Source organism: Atta cephalotes, assembly GCF_000143395.1.
Source record: "Atta cephalotes unplaced genomic scaffold scaffold00006, whole genome shotgun sequence".
NCBI classification, from domain to species: domain Eukaryota; kingdom Metazoa; phylum Arthropoda; class Insecta; order Hymenoptera; family Formicidae; genus Atta; species Atta cephalotes.
In genome coordinates, this window is record NW_012130070.1 from 3887071 (window position 1) to 3909325 (window position 22255).

Below are 22255 nucleotides of genomic sequence, written 5' to 3' on the forward strand. Positions count from 1 at the left end.
GTGTTAGTAGTGTGTGTGTGTGTGTAGTGTGTGTGTGTGTGTGTGTGTGTGTGTGTGTGTGTGTGTGTGTGTGTGTGTGTGTGTGTGTGTGTGTGTGTGTGTGTGTGTGTGTGTGTGTGTGTGTGTGTGTGTGTGTGTGTGTGTGTGTGTGTGTGTGTGTGTGTGTGTGTGTGTGTGTGTGTGTGTGTGTGTGTGTGTGTGTGTGTGTGTGTGTGTACGCGCGAGTGCGTGTGCATTTACGCAGAATTTTACCATAATTTATATTTCTACGTTACAAATACTGTCGAAAAAAAATGTTATTTTATCATATTAAAACAAATCATATTAAAAACAAATATTTCAGATTTATTAAGCTAGATATATGAGCATGTGATGCTAAACAATAATGTATTTAGTCTATTTACCTTGAAGTATGAACTGTGGGTAATTGAAACACTTGTGCATCATAAGCATCATAATCGAATAATGTATTATGCAGACATTCTCTTGGATCTTCCTGCAGAAGTCTGGTTTTGCAATGTAATTTGTCATTATCTGTCAGATGTTTCGATATTTTTTGCGGCAATTTTATTCGTGGTATAAATGTGGAATAAGGAATCTTTTTATTTGTGGAATAGAAACTAAGATTTATCCAGTGAGGCATGCTATAATCATCTGGTGCATTTATAGAAGAGTCTTTATTATGAAACTAGAATCAAATATTGCATATATATAAATAAATTATACACATATATGTATATATATTTTATTAAGTATATATATATATATATATTTATACTTATAATACTTTTAATAATGGAACTGCGTGAAGTGGTTGTTCCCCAACACATACTAAATCACTTCCTACACCGTTATCAATGATTCTTTGTTTTGTCACATTTGTCAGCTCTCTATCAACTTCAAAGACTCCAACTCCAGGTGTAATGACTACAGATAACTGACCAGTTCTATCAAAACTGCGATCTAAATAGTGTTTCTCAAAAACTGTAAAGATAGGGATAGATAGAAATATAAAATATCATAAATATAAGATACAAAATAAATGTATAAATTACAATGTTATTATTTTTTGCTCTTAATGCTTACCATTCAGAGACATATTTAACACTTCCAGAAAATTACCCTGTGCAGCAGTAGAATTTACTGCTTTAGGCATATTAATACCTGGTTTTTGATGATATTCCAAAACAATTTTTTGATAATCAGTGAACAGTTTACGTAACTGTACCAAGATATTACTCCAGTCTTCAAATCTTTCATTTTGTACTGCAACTCTATAAAAATCTTCATAAAATCTTCCTCTGTAATCATGTTGCAAACACTCTCTCATATAATTTGGAAATTCCTCCAAACTGGTTGCATTATAAAAAGTTCTTGAGAATAGTACAATGGTAACCTCATGATTACTGCCATTCCTTTTCCATTTCTGAAATAAATCTGCTAAGAATCCATTAACCGCTTTCTCAAAGTAAAGATCTCCATGTATATCAAAATCCCACATTTCAGTACTCATTTGAATAAACAAGTACACCATACTTGTAGAAGATCGAAACACTACCTGCAAATCAGATTTTTTTTTGTAATAAAGATAAAGGGGCAATATTAATAAAAAAAGCACAATTTCCTACAAACTTTAGTATCATCAGTTATAACGCCACAAGCAACACGATCACCCTGTGACCACATTTCGTATACCTGACAACGTATACTACCACCACAAAACTCTATCTTCTTATTGATATATACGCAAGTGTTTACCTACAAAAGAACACAAGCTTATATAGATATTGCTTCAAAATACAGAAAAAACAATCAATTACAAATATAATTGTAAAATAAAGAAATATAGTACCAAGCTATTTTTCAAACGCCACATCTCACTACGTCCCATATACTGATCCTTAAAAGTTAACTCTATAGAATCTAGAGCTACATTATCCGGATTTACTATATTCATGTAAACATCAGCAAACGTTCGCAGTTGGAACATCGATGCTACGTTATTTTCCACGCTGATAGTTTCGCGTCCCTGGAGATCTTCTTTGAAGGAAGTAACTTGCAACAACAAGCGACTGAACTCATCTTCGGGATGATAGATTTCGACGACATCGCCAGTTTTTATGCCGGGATAATCCTTCGGATTGATGATCAAGTCTTCTCCACTGAAATTCTTCTGATGCACTATCAACTTAAAAAGCTTCATACTTCCGACATTCTGATCTGTGGCATAAAAGTTTAAGTAAAACACCATATAATATAAATGTACATACAATATAAATGTAATAATTAATAGAGGAATTTACTAATTTAATTTCGCAAAGACACTTCCTTACTATTTATATTGTTTTTTTAATTTACATACGCTTATATCACTACAGTGCAGTGTTGCCAACTTTAAAATTCTTAGACGCTTTATCAAAAAATTTCAAAAAATAAACTAATGGCTCCTGCACACTGGATGAAAACGTTTGTCGCGCGACAAAATGAGTCGTTAACCAATGAACATATTAGAGAAGCTGTAAGCTTATTGGCTACCAGTCCAGTGTGCAGGAGTCATAATAGCGTTTTCGGCCCGATCGGGGATGTTTTCAACGTACAGTTAACACCGTGTCTTACACAAAGTGTAAAACAACTATACACAGAGTTACACTGCTCGACACAGTAAAAAGCTAAGTACGAACGTGTAACATATGTCAATATTACCAACTTTTCAAAAAGTTATTTGATAGCCATACTTATTTTGCAATAAAATCTTCAAAAATCATTTCTTTTAAAAAATTATAACTTAAGTACTCTAAATAAAAATCATAAATCTATTAGTGATACGTTAAATATAATTATAAGAATAATTATAAGAATGGAAGACTGCAATGCATTCTGGTATTACACTATGAAACTAAACTGTGTTCCAACAAGTACTTTACACAGTGGAACACAATGTAATGTTTTTGCGTCTTAGCTGGAAAACAGCCCAGGTTTGCATCAACTTGGTTTAGAAAATGCTTTGCCATTGATGTTACACGCTCAATAGGAGAGCATGAAACATCATCACTTCAACCCAGGTTAAGTGCAAACTCGATCAGGCTGAAAATGCTATAAATTTTACAAAAAACAAAAATAAATTAATATTATATATAATTTAATTTTACAAAAAATGTTATAAAAAATAACAAATCGTTGTATTGGGAGTACAAATTAGTTCGGTTCGTTTTCTTGTGTTCAAAAATGCATTTATTTCAAAACAAAATGAATGAACAGATCAATTATTGTCCATCGCTGCCTACTATTTTTTCCCATCTCTCAGGCAATTTTCCATCTCGAAAAAATGACTGGTCTTTGGAGACGATCCAATTTTGGAATCAATTTTCGATTTCTGCGAAAGAAGTAAATCGGTGATTTGCTGCATCCTTCGGAACAACCAGTAAGGAGCAATGTCAGAGCAGAAAATACAGCGGATGTGGTAAAACATCCCATTTGAGCGTTTCCAAATATTTTTTTACGACTTCAGCGACATGAGGCCGAGCGATGTCATGAAGAAGAATAACTTATCATGTCTTTGTTCGTATTCTGGCCGTTTTTCTCGCAATGCACGGCTCAAACGAATCAATTGTAGCCGATACCGATCGCCCGTAATGGAATCGCCAGACTTCAGCAGCTCATAGTAAAGATCCTTTTGGTCCCACCAGATACAGAGCATGATCTTCGAATTATGAATATTCGGCCGTGGTGTTGATGTTGAGGTCGATGGCAACAATTGACCGTGCTTAGTGTAGTATTTTTTCTTCTTGAGGTTGTCGTAGAATATCCACTTCTCATCTCCAGTCACAATCCGATGCAAAAAAACCTTTTCTCTGTTGTCTTTGAATCAGCTGTTCGCAAGTGAAAAATCGCCTTTCAACGTCTCTCGATTTCAGTTCATAGGCACCCAATTTCCTTGTTTTTGAATCATTCCCATGGTTCTCAATCGTACAGAAACGGCTTGTTGAGTTATCCCCAATGATTTTGCAAGCTCCTCTTGCGTTTGACTCTGATCTTCTTCGAATAATGCCTCTAATTCTTTGTCTTCGAATTTTTTTGACTCCAAAGCGAGGCTTATCTTCAACGCTGAAATCTCCATCCTTGAAATAATTTGATACGTATATAAAATCATTTATTGGAAGTACAAATTAGTTCGGTCCGTTTCCCTAAAGATAGTTCCAGCTGTTGTGAATGGTTTATAGTGACAGTTTTTGGCGGTTTCAGAGAGGTTAAACATTTGCTAATAATATTCAATTTATATCGCTTTGAATTTCACAAAAACCTTGATTTTTACTGTGTTTGAACTGTTGTCGAATTTTTGTTAATCAAGCAGCATTTACGGGAGGTTTTGATTTTCTGCTTTAATTGAAAAAAAAGCGGCTGAAACCCATTTGAATGCTTGTCGAAGTTTATGGTGACGCTGCTCCAACTGATAAATCATGTAGGGAATGGTTTTGATGTTTCAAGAATGGAAATTTCAGCATTGAAGACAAGCCTCGCTCTGGACAGCCAAAAAAATTCGAAGACAAAGAATTAGAGGCATTACTCGAAGAAAATCAGAGTCAAACGCAAGAGGAGCTTGCAGAATCATTGGGGATAACTCAACAAACCGTTTCTATATGATTGAGAGCCATAGGAATGATTCAAAAACAAGGAAATTGGGTGCCTATGAATTGAAACCGAGAGACGTTGAAAGGCGATTTTTCACTTGCGAACAGCTGATTCAAAGACAACAGAGAAAAGATTTTTTTGCATCGGATTATGACTGGAGATGAGAAATGAAATATTCTACAACAACCCCAAGAAGAAAAAATACTACGCTAAGCCCGGTCAATCGTTGCTATCGACCTCAACATCAACACCACGGCCAAACATTCATGGTTCGAAGATCATGCTCTGTATCTGGTGGGATCAAAAGGGTCTTATTTACTATGAGCTGCTGAAATCTGGCGATTTCATTACGAGCGATCGGTATCGGCTACAATTGATTCGTTTGAGCCATGCATTGCGAGAAAAACGGCCGGAAAACGAGCAAAGACATGATAAAGTTATTCTTTTTCATGACAATGCTCGGCCTCATGTCGCTAAAGTCGTAAAAAAAATATTTGGAAACGCTCAAATGGGATGTTTTAGGCGCACTCGCCGTATTCTCCGGACATTGCTCCTTCTGATTATTGGTTGTTCCGATGCAGCAAGTCACCGGTTCACTTCTTTCACAGAAACCGAAAATTGGCTCCAAAATTGGATCGCTTCCAAAGATGAGTCATTTTTTTGAGATGGAAAATTGCCTGAGAGATGGGAAAAAGTAGTAGGCAACGATGGACAATACTTTAATTGATCTGTTTATTCATTTTGTTTTGAAATAAATGCATTTTTGAACACAAAAAAATGGAACTAATTTGTACTCCCAATAATTTTCTAAATTTAGAAGATTTTTATTTATATAAATATGTAAATGTCCTGCATTGGCTAAATACTTCAATTCTAATTATAAACATAAGTGTAATACGCCTATTATAAGCCAGAAAACTGGCTAATCCAACTAATCCAATCGGTTGAATAAACGAAACTGTAATATTAGTATATACATATTTATGTAAGATACATTTTTATATGATTTTGTGTTTATGTATGTATACATACAATAAAATATATATACAATAAAGTAATGTATATTAACTATTTAAAAGTCTGTAAAAAATGATGGAATTCAAAATTTTCATATTTATGTGGATACACCTCTTTTTCCAATAATATCCAATGTTTTTTTATAAAGATAATAGCAGATAATAATCAGAATAATAATCATAATAATATTTTTCATATTTTCATAACCATCACAAATTAACTTATTTAAAGAAAAAATCCGCCATTTCAAAATAGTCTAGAAAACCTGCTATTTGCTAAAATATATAAAACATAATTTCACTCCAATTGATAAAAAATACCCAAAATTTAGCGGAAAAAAACGCTAAATTGGCAACATTACTGCAGCAATGATTCTGTTTTCCAGCTAGGACACAAAGACATTATATTCCTGTGTAAAGTACTTGTTGGAAGTTTAGTTTCATAGTGTAACACCAGGATGCATTGCAATCTTCCATTCTATTCTTATAACTATATTCTTATAATTATATTTAACGTCAATAACAGATCTATAACAGATTTATGATTTTTATTTAGACTATAAATTATAATTTTTTCAGAAATGACGATTTTTGAAGGTTTTATTGCAAATAAGTACGGCTACCAATATAACTTTTTGAAAAGTTGGTAATATTGGACATATTTTATACGTTCATACTTAGCTTTTTACTGTGTCGAGCAGTGTAACACTGTGTTATAGTTGAAACACTTGTGTAAGACACAGTGTTACACTATGTTACCTGTGTACGTTGTTGGAAAACATCCTTTAGTGGCTGCGTTGAGCAGAAAAAGCAGCTTTGTTGTAAAGTTCTGCAACATGATTGGTTTATACGTTTCAATCTATAAGGAATAAAAAGCAAGCCAATTGTATTGAAGAATTTTATAACAATTGCAAAATTGCTTTCTCTTTTGACTATAGCTGTATTCCAAAATTTATTAAAAATTTATAATTTACATCATGTCCACTATAAATTTTCAATATTGGCAATAAATTTTGGACCACATCTTATATAACATGGACTGTTAGCAACAGAGAGAAATCTGAGGGAGGACATATTGCTACATGTAACACGATTATATGAATCAAATATCGATTTATCATCTCCAGCCTTGGAAAATGGATGGTGTACCGTAAGAAAAATGGACGTTGCTATGTAGTTTACATCTACTTTGTCTGAGGGCAGTAGTGCGTGGCAGCATTTTGCGGTTACAGGTTTTGGACCGTCATGTCCTCTCTCAGATTTCTCTCTTTCCACCAAATCGGTGATCAGTCAGATATAGCCACACACAATCACATTGCTCCATAAAAATTAATTGCTGTAATTAGCTATTCAAGAGACATCATGATGGAAGAATTACATGATGTACTCAGTTTTGCAAGTGTCTCTTTCTAAAATTAGCGCTCTCTGTCATTTCTCTGCTTCTCGTTCCGTAAGGCCTACAACTGTGAAACGTGAAACATCGGACAATATTCATATCCAGTAAACGAGAATGGATTAAAATGAATTGAAATATTTTTCTATGAATGCGTATATTAAATAGCTTTTTTTGGATTTAATTGGAATCAATTGGATACAATTGGATTGAAAAACTGCATTTCCTATTCAAAATTTTGAATTGAACAGTATTCACAATGTGTGCACAGAAAAAACTAATATTATTTTCAGATTGAAAAGCATAGAGATATGCTCTATGCAATTCCTATAAATGAATAAAAATATTTTCAAGATTGAAAAGCATTTATTTTAACATTCATGAATCAATATTTCTGAAAATCTGAATCCATTTCAATTCATTTCAATCCATTCTCGTTTACTGGATAGTCCGTTTTTATTTTAAAACCATCTTAAATATGTCTTGAGATGTTAATACAGTACTCGGATTGACTTACGATAGTCTTAAGATTGAATTAAAATAGTCTTAAATGTAAGAATGAATACCGACTTATTTCGCATCATAAAGTTGATACTGAATCTTTTCTCGTGCAAGAAAAGATTCCAATTTCATAACGCGAAAGTTCTAATGCAAACAGTTCTAATGCAATCCTTGTGCAGAAAACAAATCTTAGGTTTACAACCTTCCATACGAAATGAGGGCTATCTCGACCACTGACAAGATAGCAGACAAATTGAATATTTCTGATTTATTTATGTCTATTTAATTTGGGAATCGTTTGGGGCAATCGTTTGGGAAAAACATTTAAACGTTTAAAAAATAGTATTTTTCTTGTAATTAATAAATTTTATCATGTAAATTAGCAAACGATTTTTTTTAATATGTTTTATGAATAGAATCGATTAGAAATCATTTGGGGAAGACGTCTTCATTATTATTTTCATTTGGAAAAAGTCACTATTTGGTAATTCAATAGATTACATTACGAAAACGAACAAAGTTCGAGTGTAGTTTGAGTGTAGTAGATGTAGTACAATGAATATACTGAAAAATAACAAAAATAAAGAATAAATATTAAAATTTTTCTTGAAATGTATTTAAATAATAATAATATTTACAAATTAAGAAAATAACACATACAACAAACTTTCTTCTTCATTGTATATTTTTATATTCAAAGTTATTCCGAAATCCGAATACTCCAAGGTTAGACTGCGTTCTCAAACTTCACTCGGATAGTACAAATGTAGAAAGCCTAAAGCCATAAGGAAGTGACCAATTACAGAAAGTGAAGAAAATTAATCAAATATAATTAAGTTGATTTCTTACTACACATAATTTCTTATTACGCATAATTAAATCCGGGCTTAATTGATTAATGTTTGATGATTTTAGGTTTACTATATTGTATTACATCTACTACATCTATATTATACCCAGATTTTGTTCGTTTTCGTAATGTAAATCTATTGAATTATCAAATAGTGACTTTTCCCAAAATGAAAGTGAAGATATCTTCCCCAAATGATTTCTAATCGATTCCATTCATAAAACACATTAAATAAAATCGCTGTCTGCTAACTTGACGCATAATAAAATTTGTTAATTACAAGAAAAATACTATTTCCCAAATGTTTAAATGCTTTTCTCAAATTTCTTCAAACGATTCTTAAATTATATAGACATAAATAAATTAGAAATATTCAATTTGCCTGCTATCTTGTCAATAATGCTACCTCCTACCAAAAAATAGATTGGGTTAGAGTTAGGTTTTTTAACGCGAAATGACATGAATTTACAATCTTCCACGCAAAATAACTATCTTATCGCAGCATATGTTCGCAGCGCAGTATTTGCGGCTGACATATTTCCTAAACTAAATAATCTTAAATTTTAACGCTTAATATCTCGGTTCGCAGAGCAGAGCGACACTATTTTCTGCCAGATTTCTTCATTTCGTGCAAGAATGCAATATATTTTTATCAAAATTTGATCTTCTTAACATTTACTCTTCGATATATTTTTTATTATAACTGAAGATAATGAAACAATCTTTTAAATTAAAAGATGATTTGAGATTAGAAATAGTCCGTTTTCCGAAAAAGTCGCTCCATAGAAACCAGCCACAAAAATTTCGGGTCGACAAGCACGCAATTTTATAAATGGTTATATTTATATGCTGGAAAAATGAATACTTATCTATGTATTAATGAATTAATACTGATCGAACAATTATTTATTAATAATGAATTTCTTTTATACATATAGAAATTCAATTTCGATAATCTTGTATTTAACGTATATGTGCAGATCGAGGCGGATAATAGGCAATAATGCATTCCAATAATTCTGATTGATGAGACTCTATTACTTTTCCGAAAATCCGACTTGGGACAGTACCTTTAGTATACAGGGTATTCCACAATTCGTGACCGAAATTCTTAATAACATAATCCTGATTTAAAAATAAGACAAAAATCCTAATATCAAAATGTCAAAGTTATAATAGTTTTTAAATTAATTCATTACACATATTTAAAATAATTCGTTATACATATTTATTTTTAATATCCTGTAATACTTTTGTTATGTATGTTGCATATATCATTTTTTTCTATATTTAAATATAATTAATGAAGTATTTTAATTTTATACATTATTGTATACGTTATTACTTCAATCTCACATGGGATAAACATAGGCATACGAACACTTTCTTGTGTGATTGTATCGTCTCTGAGCACACGAAATATCAGCTCTGTGATTAATTAACTTTAACCGTTATTAATTTAAAAACTATTATAGCCTTGATATTTTGATATTAGGATTGTCTTATTCTTAAGTCAAAAATATGTTATTAAAATTTCAGTCACAAATTGTAAAACATCCTGTATATCAATGTTCAATAACAAGAATCTCAATAGTTGAATTTTAATTGAAAAATGAGAAGCAATTATCAATTTTTGTTCTTCTATTTTTATACTACTTTTATTCATTCAATATACATAAACATATTGTGATAAATTGTTAAAAGGATTTTTTTATAAATCTTACATATTCTTGAATTTATAAAAAATTATCAAAATTATATATCAAAATTATTTTAAGTTGTCTTCAGAATTATCTTAAATTTATATATATATTTTATCTCCTTATCTTATTTTTTATCTCCTTTTTATAAGATATATTTATTTTAAATTTCATATATCAAGATATATCATGATATAATATACTATATCTATATCATATCCAATATGGAAAATGTGAGATACATAGACTCATATAAAATGTAAATAAGCACTAGAAACAACAATAAGCAGGAAATTGTATTAAGATTATATTCATACTTTTCTACATATTCCAAGCATGCTTCTGCGACTGCCTGGTGGACATATTCTTTTGAGAACGGTCGTTATTATCATGAAGGGCGCAATGTCCAATGATACACATTCTAATTGGAAAGTAGTCTCATTCACGCCTAATACTCCTGTAGGCGCGCACGGACCACCTATAGTTCTGAGAGGATAACACTCACCGTTGTACGGAACTATGCTGTCTTCCGAGCAAGGATTCTCCATACAACGAGGAAGTACTTCGTTTTTTAGAAGTACGACATAATTCTTGTATGAACAGGGACCCTGTCTGTAGGCTTCATAGCAGGAATTATTTAACGGGAAATACAAGAACCGTGGCCTACAATCGCACACCCAGGAATTCTTCGCGCCATTGCCTGGATAAAGAAGCATGTTTTCCGGGCAACTATCCGGTATTGACACGGGTATGCGTTCTGTTATCGTCTGTGAGAAGACAAGGTATATATAAAAAAAAGTTGTTCCTTATGATTTTGTATTAATATTATATTACCGTAGAGTTACCACCGCTAACATGGGACGTTTCCTCATCAGTCGGAAATATCAGATCCTGGCCTCGTATCATATAAATATACATGAGAAATACAATTCCAACGTATAAGTGCTTCATTTTCGCTATAAGACAAGACTATGTCTTTGAGAAGAATAAAAGTACATTGGTATCTATAAACTTGCAGATGGGGATATGGAAGATTCCAAATATAGTTTTGCATAAATTAATATTAATGTGTTTCTACCAACCAGGCAACAGTAAAAATAACTTGATCCACTTCGGATCTTCTTCACTTGAATGACAAACTAAAAAAAAAACATCAATGAAGTATGTTTACTAAAAAATGCCTACATTATAATCAATTACAAATTGTCTAAACAATCACTAGTATTATAATTGTGCCTTAACAATTACATTTTCTCATTCTATAATTATAATTATTTTAAATATTTAGATTTAATAATAAAAATATCAATAGTTAGAAAATCTTTTGATGTCGATAATTTCAGGAATTTATATTTTTTAATAAGTTGCACATGTGTTATAAAATTAATTTTTTATATATTTAAAAAATTATTTTAAATTATTATAACAAATATATTTTACTTGTTTCTAATAAAATAATTAGAAATAATTTTTCTTTTTACATATAATGAATGATTTATTTTAATATTTTAAGTATAAATTGCTAGCTTTATGTTTAATATTCTATAATAATAATCCAATATATAATCATATATAAAATTGAAAAAGCTAAATGGAATATCCATTTGTATATAAAAAAAAATCACTGTAGAAGTCATTTAATATTTACAACTTATTATATATATGTTTTCGTACATATATCACAGTGTAAAATGCAAAAAATAAATTTGAGCACTAAATGAAACATAGAGATTTTAATTGTTTCAATTTCGATCGTTAGCAAGATTTATCACCAATAATATTAACAGTATAGTTATTGTTTTATATATTACAAAAAATACTGATTTCATAAAATCTAAAATAATTTAAAAAAGCATTACGCGCAATGTGAATTTTCAACATATTCGATAATACTTTTTTAAAGCTATTAATAAACGAGATTTAGATGTATGCAATTCTATTCAGAAATTGACAATTTTGAAAATTGATAAATTTCGAAAAACTTTTTAATAATTCTTCATCAGTACGATAATTCGAGTATATTTTACAGATTTACCGATCTTTAGAAAGATTCAATGAATCTCCCATGTCAACCGATTGCGATGATTGTTGTTTTTTATGCAATGCCGTCATATCCAGCATGTTTCCGAAGTCAGATTTAATGCTCGATATTGTCAAATCCTCTGTTCCTTGATATTCGCCCGGCCTGCCGATCTTCGTTGGATCGGTTTGTGAGTCCAATTTCTTTCGATCGTTCGTATAATCGTCAACGCTCACTGAGAAATTTCTGCAAGCTTCCGATGTGTTGACACTCTTAAAGGGTGATGGGATCGCATCAACAGTAACGAAATCACCCGGTTTGCGTTCATTACCGTCCATGTCTTTTGCGGGTGATATCTTGCCGAGGGGACCGAACAAATTCGCAATGTTGCGCATATATGTGGACGGTGAAGGCGATGAAGTTCTTGTGAAGTCCGCGATGGAGAATCCCGATAGCTTCGCTAAATCGGTTGTAGGAAAATTTGCCAACTTCGTCAAATCCGAAAACTTTGTAATCTGTTGAGTAATATCCGCTAGTGGAAAGTCGGGATTTGTTCGAGATTTGGCATTACTGTCACCAATCAGATTCGGTAGTTTCGAGAAATCCGCAGGCGCGAAATCATAATCGCATTTCGTATTCTTCACCGACACTGTGAGTTCGCCAGATTGGAAGCTTGGTATTATCTCCGATGGTGATATGTGCTTGGAACCCACGATGGAATTTCCGTCTTTTATCTGAGTGATAGATGCAGCGTCATTAGGGCATATAGTATTGTCCTTCTTGATGCTGTCTCGTGAGGTTGACGGTTGTAGTACAAACGGCTTAGAAGTAGGCGTTATTATGGCACCTCCATCAGGTTTGAAGTTGACTGGCGCAAGGAAAACAGCCGCGTTACTGGCTGTAAGTCCTACGCCAGGTGGAACTGGAGGCCCTAATGATTCTGAGGCAGATATCAGAGGAAATTTCATGGTTAGAAACTCAGGTGTGTTGCTATCTTCTGAGCCTGGACATATCATCTCCCTGATTACATCCCAATATGAGCTGTTTGACCTATTTCGACCGGGTAATTTTGATGCCAAGGAACACTATTAACATAAATTAGTACATAGATTAATATATAGATTAATAAGGACTTTGCATCATTGTCATATACTCACTCTTAAACGTTCGAGATATGTCGTATTACCGTTAAAATTGGCAGTAAAGTCAATGCCACCTTCACTCTTATAATATTCTATACATCTTCTCTACAAAAGTAAACAATATAAATATCAGTGATAAACATGATAATACAATACATAAGACAATCTTTTATAGAATCTAATCATTTTATTTCCAAATTTTGACATTTATATCTTTAAATGAATTTTTTTCAATTTAATTTATGCATAGGAGAGAAAAACATGGAAATGAGTAATTATTATAAAATATTTACAATTTCCTCCAATGTATCCTGGGAGAGAAAGTGCTCCTGCGATAATGTATAACTGAGAAGCATAGGTCGAGGATATTCATGAGGTCTGTTTTCAGGTGGCGGTAGAGACCAGAAGACATTAAAATTTGATTCATAACAATTACCATCCATATTGTAAGGTGCTGCAAAATAGAATGAAATGATCACTCAGCGATTTTATTGTATGACAAAGAAATTATCTAAAATACTTACAGCATATCAATCCTACACATGGTATGTATCCATTATCGCTAGATCCCTTCATCTTAATCTGATAATCCAATTGAGAGTCCACATCTCTTAAAGAAGGTGATGCATGAGAACGTGGATGAGAATGATACCAGCCTACCAACGTTACACGTTTCCATTCCATGGCTCTTGCGATTTCAGCTTCCACAGCTGCAGCAGCTGACTTGTCCTTACCAGAGTATCGACATGGAAATGCGCACGTTATAGAAAGATCTACAAGACATATCTCTTAATAAAACAATAACACGTAATGAAATAATTATGAATGCTTTCCAGTAAGAGAAAATGACATAGTAACACAACAAATTATTATATTTTTAAGTTTATTTAGCTGAGCTTTTTGCACATTTGATCTTTTTTTTCTCTTCAATATAAAAAGAAAAAAAATGTAACGATGCAAGAAAATTCATCTGAAGAAAACAAGCCTCTTGTTTGCCAATATTAAACAAACATGAAATGATCAATCTGTTATACTACGACTGTGGTCAATTTAAACACGTTCAGTGCTTTTAGTACTTCTATTCTTAATTTTATGTCTAATGAACAATAAAGACAGAATAACGATTACAAGCACTTAAAGTATATCAGCATCCATCAGTAATAGCCTATGTCCTTACTATATAGTACTATATGTGTATGTATATATATATTATATATATATATATATATATATATATATATACATATACATCACATAATTAAGAATAAAATATACTGTGCGAATTAATATCCCAATGGCCACCCAAATAGCCACAAACTTCCTTGTCCGTTAGGTGACAATGTAAGTCTACTAACAAAGCTGCAGTAGTTGTGATAGTCACTAAGAAGGGCTGTATCTTTCCTAGAGTGCTAAACGATGTGAGTTCTACCATTGTGCTCATGTCCCTGTGAAGTATTAAATTTTCATAAATATATTATAAATATTTCATATAAATAGACATAATTCTTTTTTATGAGAAACTTACATTGCATGACTTCGTATTCCTAGATTGGCATGTTTCACTGGAACTCTTACTATTTGGATTGGAAGATTGGTTTGGATTTTCTCACCACCCTCCTCTGTGGTATCGATCAGACATGTTTCCATGATTTCAATATACTTTAGAAGAGTAAATAACGGAAATACGGTGCCGAGAAGTCCATATATGTACTTCTTCTCCTTTTTTTCTCCTAAATATACAAAAGCAACAGCGCTTGCCTCATTGGAAAATTTTTATCGTTACGTGTATTATGTTATGTCTCAAAAAACCGTGATAGCGTTTTCTCACTAGCGTAAATTATAAAGAAATTTTTTTGACAGATCAAAAAGACACTTCTCACTGTCGCGTCGACAGTGTTAGCACTTAACCCAACTTAACTTACTAGAATTGAAATTTGTTCTTTATGATCGCACTACAATTATGGGTGCGGTAAAGTTAGATTTTTAAAGGCCGTGTTACAAGAGGTTTGCGCGTCACTCCACATGTTCAACACGCTCTAATACGTCGCGTCATCGGAGCCAATATGGCGACTAGATGTCGCATCGTGAACGTAAGTGAAAAATAAATTCTCATCAATATTGAATTAAATATAATAATTTTTTAATCAGAAATTGACATTTAATTGTACAGAATATAGTAGGATACAGAATATAGTAGTTGAAAAAAATCCTCGTTTGAAATGATGTTTTATATGAAATTGTTGATTGAGCTCTCGATAATAATCGAATTTTCTCGATAACAATCGATTCTCGATAACAGATTCTTGAAGAACCAATTTTACAATTATGGATTTTCAAACTTCTGACTTGATTCTGACTTGATTGATACTTATTTCGATCCGTAATATCTTAACGCAGGAATAATTAAATAAGATTAGAGCGATAATTTTTATTATGTATCATATGTTAGTTCGTTGATGGGATATGTTTTCTTTATTATCACTGATGAATACTTTGTAAGTTGAAATTTATAGTGTTATACGAATGTAATAAAAGACGAATCTTATTAGTTAACTACATTTGCTCGTTTTTTAAAAAAGCCTTGACATTTTAATTTATAATTTTTATATTTATTAAAAACGCATTTATTTTATATAAAAACGCTTTTCAAACAATTGAGGTAACACAAAATACCCAAAACGAAATAGGCACATGTCCGTTCGAATGGTGTCACGGATTAAATTAGATGACTTGTTCCTAAATCCGTTCGTGTCACTGAACATTAGAGCACATGAATACAACTGCTCCAACCGCCATCTTACTTGTGATCCAAATTAACCCAGAGAGCATTTAGATCACAGGTAAGATGGCGGTGGAAGCAGCGAGATTCAGATGATCCAACGTTCAGCGACACGAATGGATTTAGGAACGGATTCCGTTTTCAGCCGTTGAAGGGCGAACATCTCTAGGAATTTCATTACAGTGGCTGTTTAAACAAAACGGAATCGAATAAGTCAGAGCATAACGTATTAGAACATTGTTGGGGATCCAAAGGAGGATATTTTTTGCGACATTTTTTGAAACTACTGTTAGTGGTGACAAAACTTGTTGTTATGATTCAGAAGAAACGAGAAAGAAAGAGAAGGAGGAAAGATTCACTTACCTAATCAACAGCATCGAGAGGAAGCAAGGAATAGAGGGAAATTGATCTGTTTACTGGATCAACATGATTAACTTAACATTAATTAGCTGAACTCTGGGTTTATATTGGCAATCATTACACTGAATAATAATTTTTAAGCAGAGTCTCTCTCTGTCCCCGAGGAGATTCTTATGCTGGATCATTGAATCCTTTTTACGCATGATACTATGACCCAATTATAGAGTTGGAAATCCATACAAGGGAATAAGAAGAAGAAGAAGAAGAAGCGACATAAACGGATTAGGACAAGCCTCAAGCATCCTATGTGCAATCCGTCTCAATCCATTCTGAAACAGATCGGTGTAAAATATTTAATTCACCTAAATTTAACAATACGCCGGTTTTTGCTTTGAAATCATTAATCATATTAATAATAATTTATTAGCAGAAAATCTTTTACCTATTGTAGCTGTCCATGATTTTGTTGAGGGAGACGATGAAATAGAGAGTAAGTACTAATAAACGGGATTAGGAAACGTTACTTTGTCGATATTTTTTATATTAACATTGTAATATTATATTTAACATTATTATTTATGTGCCATTATAATTTCCTGATCGCAGGACCAATTATCGTTGGTTTCTTTTGCTGCAGATTATCTATTATAACAAAAATATCGACAATATTAATACAATATTCAGATAATTATTTAATTAAATAAATAAGAAAAATGTAACTAGTATTATGAGGATAAAGTACTATGAATACTTAGGAAGTCTTATTCCTCACCAATTTTGATGAAATTAGGCTTTGATGCATTTTTACAAAAAAAAGGGAACTGCTAAAAAAATCGCCCATAGACCAAAATATTAATTTAGTAACTATTCAAGTTAAGAAATCTGTCAGTAATCTAACACTCAATTATTCTCAATTATTATGCATGCGTTGTTATGCCCCAATAGCCCTGAAGTGAGGCAAATAGAGCATTCTCTTAATTGATCCATGAAGAATGCTCTAATGCGACGCGACATCTAATCATCATATTGATTTCGGTGACGCGAACATATTGGAACGTGAGGAGCGTGTTGGAGCGTGCGAACAAATCTAAAGTAAAGTCTCTCTGGGGACAGAACAAGGAGTGGAAAAGGAATAAAAATGGTAGACGCGAATGCCTACATTTCTAGTAATATTAGGTCAAAACAGGCGAAACAAAACGCGTGGAACCGTGGAAATTTAATAAAGTTTAGTTAATTTTGTCTTCCGCGTTTCCGCGTTTTATATAATAGCACCCTAAGAGTGCGGTCCTATGGAGCGGAATTTCCGGAATGTACAATTAGCGCTGACCAATCACAAAAGCCTTCCCGTAGATATTAAATTTTCCAGTCGCATAACATCAAAATCAGATTATTAATCATTAAATTTTCTATTTTCTTTTTTCAAAAACAAGTGAATCTTTTAATAATTGTGGAACTTAACCTTAATCTTTGTCCCATTAAGCCGATTCTATATTAGTTGCAAGCTGATGAAGTTTATTGCGACAGTCAATCTGAAGCTTGCATTTTAAAATCAATGCTTTTGAACCGATTTTAGGCATGTGATTTTGCAGTGCGCATGCGAAACAACTTTTACCCAATTCAAAAATAGATTGATAGAGTGATCTTAAAGTGACTCAAAACTAGAGTCACTATAATAAGACAATAGCGATTCACCCTTGAAATTGGTCAGCGCCATATTTGGGATCGTGCGATATGTTAATGAAAATGTGAAATTTCTAATCGCCTTAAGACCGGTTGTTCCATCTTTTGATAAATTTTACCTGTTGGATAAGTAGCAAGATTACTCACTCATATGCGCGGATTACCAGATTTATCTCACAGGTAAAATTTACCAAAAGGTGGAACAACTGGCCCTAAGGCTAGCGCACACTTAAAGCACTTCAGAATTATTTAAACGTAATTACTGGATGCACCCCAGTGTATGCACACGCACACAAGCAGACAGAATCTACAAAAAGAAATAAATTTGCGCAACAAAAAACAGCGGAATCGGCGAAATGAAGTCACGACCAATCACGAGCATTCCACCAATTCCATATTTTGCAATTCTCATCATGGGACCATATCCTTAAAACGAAATCACACGGTGCGGAAAACGATTGCAGAATAAAGAATGCGTCATAGAAGCAACCAATCAGCATTATTCTGCGTTAGATTGGAGTTCCATGAGGTATTTGACGCGTATCACATTACCGCGTAACCAATCAATAATCAGTAAAATGCAAAACCTCAACAACGAATCGCTTCTGATTGGTTACGCGGTTATGCGATACGCGATAAATACACCTCATGGGACTCCAGCCTTATTCCGAATAGCGCTAATTGGTTGATTCAATGGCCTAGTTTCCTGAGGATTTTAATCAACTACAGTCGAGTATTCTTCTGTTACAATCGACAAGGAAATGCTCGACTGTAGTTGGTTGGTTCTTACATTCTGATCTGGATTAAACCCTCAGTGGAAACTAGACCAATGACGCATTCTCTATTCCGCAGCATGTGATTTTACCCTAAAAGAGCGTTTATATTGGCCGTAATACGGGATCTACAATAGAAGTCAATTAGCAAATCGCTAATTAATCCCTTTCTACAGTCGAATGAGAGGGAAATACTTGACCTTTGACTTACTATAAACACATGGACTGCCAGTAGTCAACTTCAGACATGTCGCAAAGTTGGAAGATTAGACTCCGCTCCGGACAGTAATTTTCTGTGGAAGTGAGGAGCTTTGATTATAATATATGCACGTTTACGATGTGCAATGGTCAGTAAAAGTCTCTGTTCCTCGAAGAGACTTCAAACGATTTTAAAATCATTAATTTGCAAGGTACTGTGACTTTGTACTACCTGAGTCGAAAAACCAAATAAAGAGAAGACAGAAGAAGAAGAAGAACGTCAGTAATGGTCAACTTTCGCATTTAAATTTGCCGCTTTTTATTATTTGGGGCGGAGCTTAACAATCATATCTACGGAATTTTTCATGGGTTTTCCTATACCATGTTTCAAATCCATTTTTTTCGTGACCAGCTGCTTGAGTTTGATCTCCTTCTTATCAGAAACTATGTATTCCACAATGCATTTCTAATAGGTTGAAATTCTTATTCTCTATTCTCTGTTTCCTTTTATTGTATGGAGTCCCTTGGCTTTTACTCCGTGGTCAAACTACTTGACTGTGATTAGTCAATTCAGTCACAGATTACGGCATACAGTATACGGTTAACATAAACGCTCCCTAAAGTCTATTCTACAATAGTCGCAAGTATAGTTAAATTGACTAATCAAGTCAAATGTGAGGAGAATATTTGATTGTAATTGATCAATTCTTACAATTATAACCACTTACAACTATTGCAGAATAGGTTTAAATGAGGACTATCCCCATTCTTCGAATGCGCAGTCTAGAGATATTATGTCTATGGTGGTCGCGCGAATCGGCTATCGGCGTCCATCCATACTCCATTACTTCATATTCCATTGCATTGCGGTACTGCCTGATTCTTACGATCAGTAAGATCGTTCAGTTTAGAATTAGAACAGTTTATAGCTACGAACTAAAAAACAACCGGGAGGCTTCCATTTAAAGGATTGAAAATGGCGATGGCGACGAGCCAAGTAAAGGGCAGCGGCTGGCCACGTCGAGCGAGCAACAGTTCGTTCGAAGGGAAGGTGGTGCAGAATCAATCGGTTACCATCAACAGGACCGTTAATTTGTAAGTGGCGCGATGTGACGCGCGAGATCTATTTAGAATTAATTGTGTTTTGACCGCCTCTCTTCTGTAGAACCGACTACGACCACAACCGATCTCGGCAGACGCGCTAACAATATGACTTCCTAAAAGAGAAAAAAAATAAAAGAAAGGAACTATCTCTTTCTCTCCTGTCGCGATGAATGATCGGCCGTTTATCCTTTTGAAATTCTGGAATTTTAAGCAACTTGTATCCGTTTTTCACATACTAAGCGTTATGCCTTGTTTACAGTGGAAAGCTACTGTGACTTGTACACGACAGATTGTACAACTTATGACTGTACTATTTGCTTAAGATTCTCCAATCCAGATGATATAGCGTCGCATACGAACTATTACGCGAGATTTTGCCGTCATTCAATTTTGCGCGCAGCGTTGAGCATTGTTTCCTTTTTATGATATCATAAACTAAGTCTAATTACTTTCAGTTATTCTTTGCATTCGTAATGCAAGGAATCGGTTATTGATTCTTGTGTGTAAAGAGGCAACTCGTTGTGTCCCTTTTCTTTTCGTTTTAATTGTTAAAGTGCAATTTGTATCTTAAGATTTCACACTCCGCAGATTCGAACGATTCTGACAAGGCTGTATTATTTTCTAAGTTTGTATGATCGCCAGGGAAGCCCTGTATATGTTTTATTCATGATTTCACTCTTCCATTTTATGTAAGATATGCTATATCTATATGTATTATATGTATACATATGTACTGCATTGTACGAAGTAGTTCACAATTATATATATATATATATATATACACACACACACCTCGTTATATTACATTTTAAGATAGTACCTAAACAAATATTGCGATTATTCTGACTAATTTGTTATAAGAAGGCAATATAAATCTTCTTAAAACAAATGCAATTGTACACAAGATCTATGTAACGTTAGATCATATAGATGACTATTTGTGCTTCTTATTATATATGTGCATCTCTAACGTTATATTTGCAGCATTTTGTGTTATAAGTCAAAATGTTACAGAGTATATTTATATACCAATGTATATTTCGACATCATGCAGACTTTTGCATGTATTTATCAAATATTTATAACTTATCTTTTTTTATTGTATTATTGAAAGTTCTCAATATTATCTTCTTTGAACAAACTTTACTTATTATTACAATATGATTATGTTGTGTAATTGATATATCAAGTAATATTTATTGAGATGAAAAATTTATTTAAAGAGACATATTTAAATAATTTTATAAAAACAATCACAATATATGTAATATATTATAAGCATGGCAAATAATAATAGAATTCGAAGATTATAATGAAATATTCGTATTATTTATCGAGTACTTAGTAAAATACTTATTTGTGCAAATACAATTGTAATGTCACAAATAACAAAATTATGTTTGCTTGTTATTTATATTTAATTTGATTATAACACTCAGGTGTTCAATGTGAATGTAGAAGAGCTTTAATTATCGATGTGTTGAGATATTAATATTTTATACATGCGTATGTAAAAACTGAATATAAAGCGATATTTTTGTGACAAATAAACTATCATTATATATGGAATGTAATATTATATGTATATTACATTGCATTATCAGTATTTGGTTCTATTTTTATAATTATACTTAAACTGCATAAGTTTTGCAAATTCAGAAAACAAACGTGTAAAAAAAATAATATACTGATTGGAAATTTTGTTCTATTCTAAATGAAAAGATTAATCTCTTTTATTACAAAATTTTATGTACCTGATGCAATGTATTCTCATTAACAAAGTGATATTTAATAATAATAAAGGCTCTTTGATAATAAAACAATTCTTTATAATTTAAATATATCTATCTATAAGGATGATCCTTATTTTTCGATTTTCAAATTCTTTCCGTTCATCCTCTAGAATGGTTTCAATCCACAAAAAAAAATTAAAAATATATTAATAAAAAAATATAATTTCTGTAAAATTTTATATCAGGTCAATCGGATGTGTTCCCGGCTCATTAAACGTTTGAATTCCGTTATACTATACTATCAGCATTAGTTTTTATAGCGTATAGTATTTTTTACAAAAATTGGCCTATAGGACTTTTCTTTTATACATATATGT

At 32.6% G+C, this 22255-nt stretch overlaps 4 protein-coding genes across 4 annotated transcripts in view; 1 reads left to right on the plus strand and 3 right to left on the minus strand.

The window, feature by feature from the left end:
• Nucleotides 1-2203, minus strand: part of LOC105626681 (DEP domain-containing protein 5) — a 71705-nt gene extending 69502 nt beyond the window's left edge. Inside the window, exons 1-5 of the mRNA XM_012207976.1 lie at nt 1853-2203; nt 1633-1758; nt 1087-1558; nt 788-984; nt 405-688 (exon numbers count right to left, since the gene is read on the minus strand). Coding sequence (XP_012063366.1) covers nt 405-688; nt 788-984; nt 1087-1558; nt 1633-1758; nt 1853-2203 — 1430 coding nt within the window. The remainder of the gene's footprint in view (nt 1-404; nt 689-787; nt 985-1086; nt 1559-1632; nt 1759-1852) is intronic.
• An 8197-nt stretch (nt 2204-10400) lies between these two features.
• On the minus strand, nt 10401-11040 carry LOC105626682. The gene is made up of 2 exons (XM_012207977.1): nt 10924-11040; nt 10401-10856 (listed from the first exon to the last, which is right to left on the minus strand). Exons 1-2 carry the CDS (start codon nt 11038-11040, stop codon nt 10401-10403), a joined length of 573 nt encoding a protein of 190 aa, XP_012063367.1.
• Nucleotides 11041-12120: 1080 nt separating this feature from the next.
• LOC105626683 lies at nt 12121-14898 on the minus strand. The gene is made up of 6 exons (XM_012207978.1): nt 14777-14898; nt 14527-14696; nt 13776-14024; nt 13545-13705; nt 13267-13356; nt 12121-13194 (listed from the first exon to the last, which is right to left on the minus strand). The coding sequence occupies exons 1-6, from the start codon at nt 14896-14898 to the stop codon at nt 12121-12123; spliced, it is 1866 nt and encodes a 621-aa protein (XP_012063368.1).
• A 5119-nt stretch (nt 14899-20017) lies between these two features.
• LOC105626684 (cleavage and polyadenylation specificity factor subunit 5) overlaps nt 20018-22255 on the plus strand; it is a 7252-nt gene continuing 5014 nt past the window's right edge. The window contains exon 1 of the mRNA XM_012207979.1: nt 20018-20136. Coding sequence (XP_012063369.1) covers nt 20018-20136 — 119 coding nt within the window. The remainder of the gene's footprint in view (nt 20137-22255) is intronic.

Bases quoted from the DNA above. Each gene is read 5' to 3' on its own strand.
- LOC105626682 (XM_012207977.1), bottom strand. From the start codon at position 11,040: ATGAAGCACTTATACGTTGGAATTGTATTTCTCATGTATATTTATATG. The intron at 10,857-10,923 runs GTAATATAATAT...GTCTTCTCACAG, and splicing joins TTAGCGGTGGTAACTCTACG to ACGATAACAGAACGCATACC.
- LOC105626683 (XM_012207978.1), bottom strand. From the start codon at position 14,898: ATGGAAACATGTCTGATCGATACCACAGAGGAGGGTGGTGAGAAAATC. The intron at 14,697-14,776 runs GTAAGTTTCTCA...AATACTTCACAG, and splicing joins GGAATACGAAGTCATGCAAT to GGACATGAGCACAATGGTAG. The intron at 13,195-13,266 runs GTGAGTATATGA...TTATGTTAATAG, and splicing joins CATATCTCGAACGTTTAAGA to TGTTCCTTGGCATCAAAATT.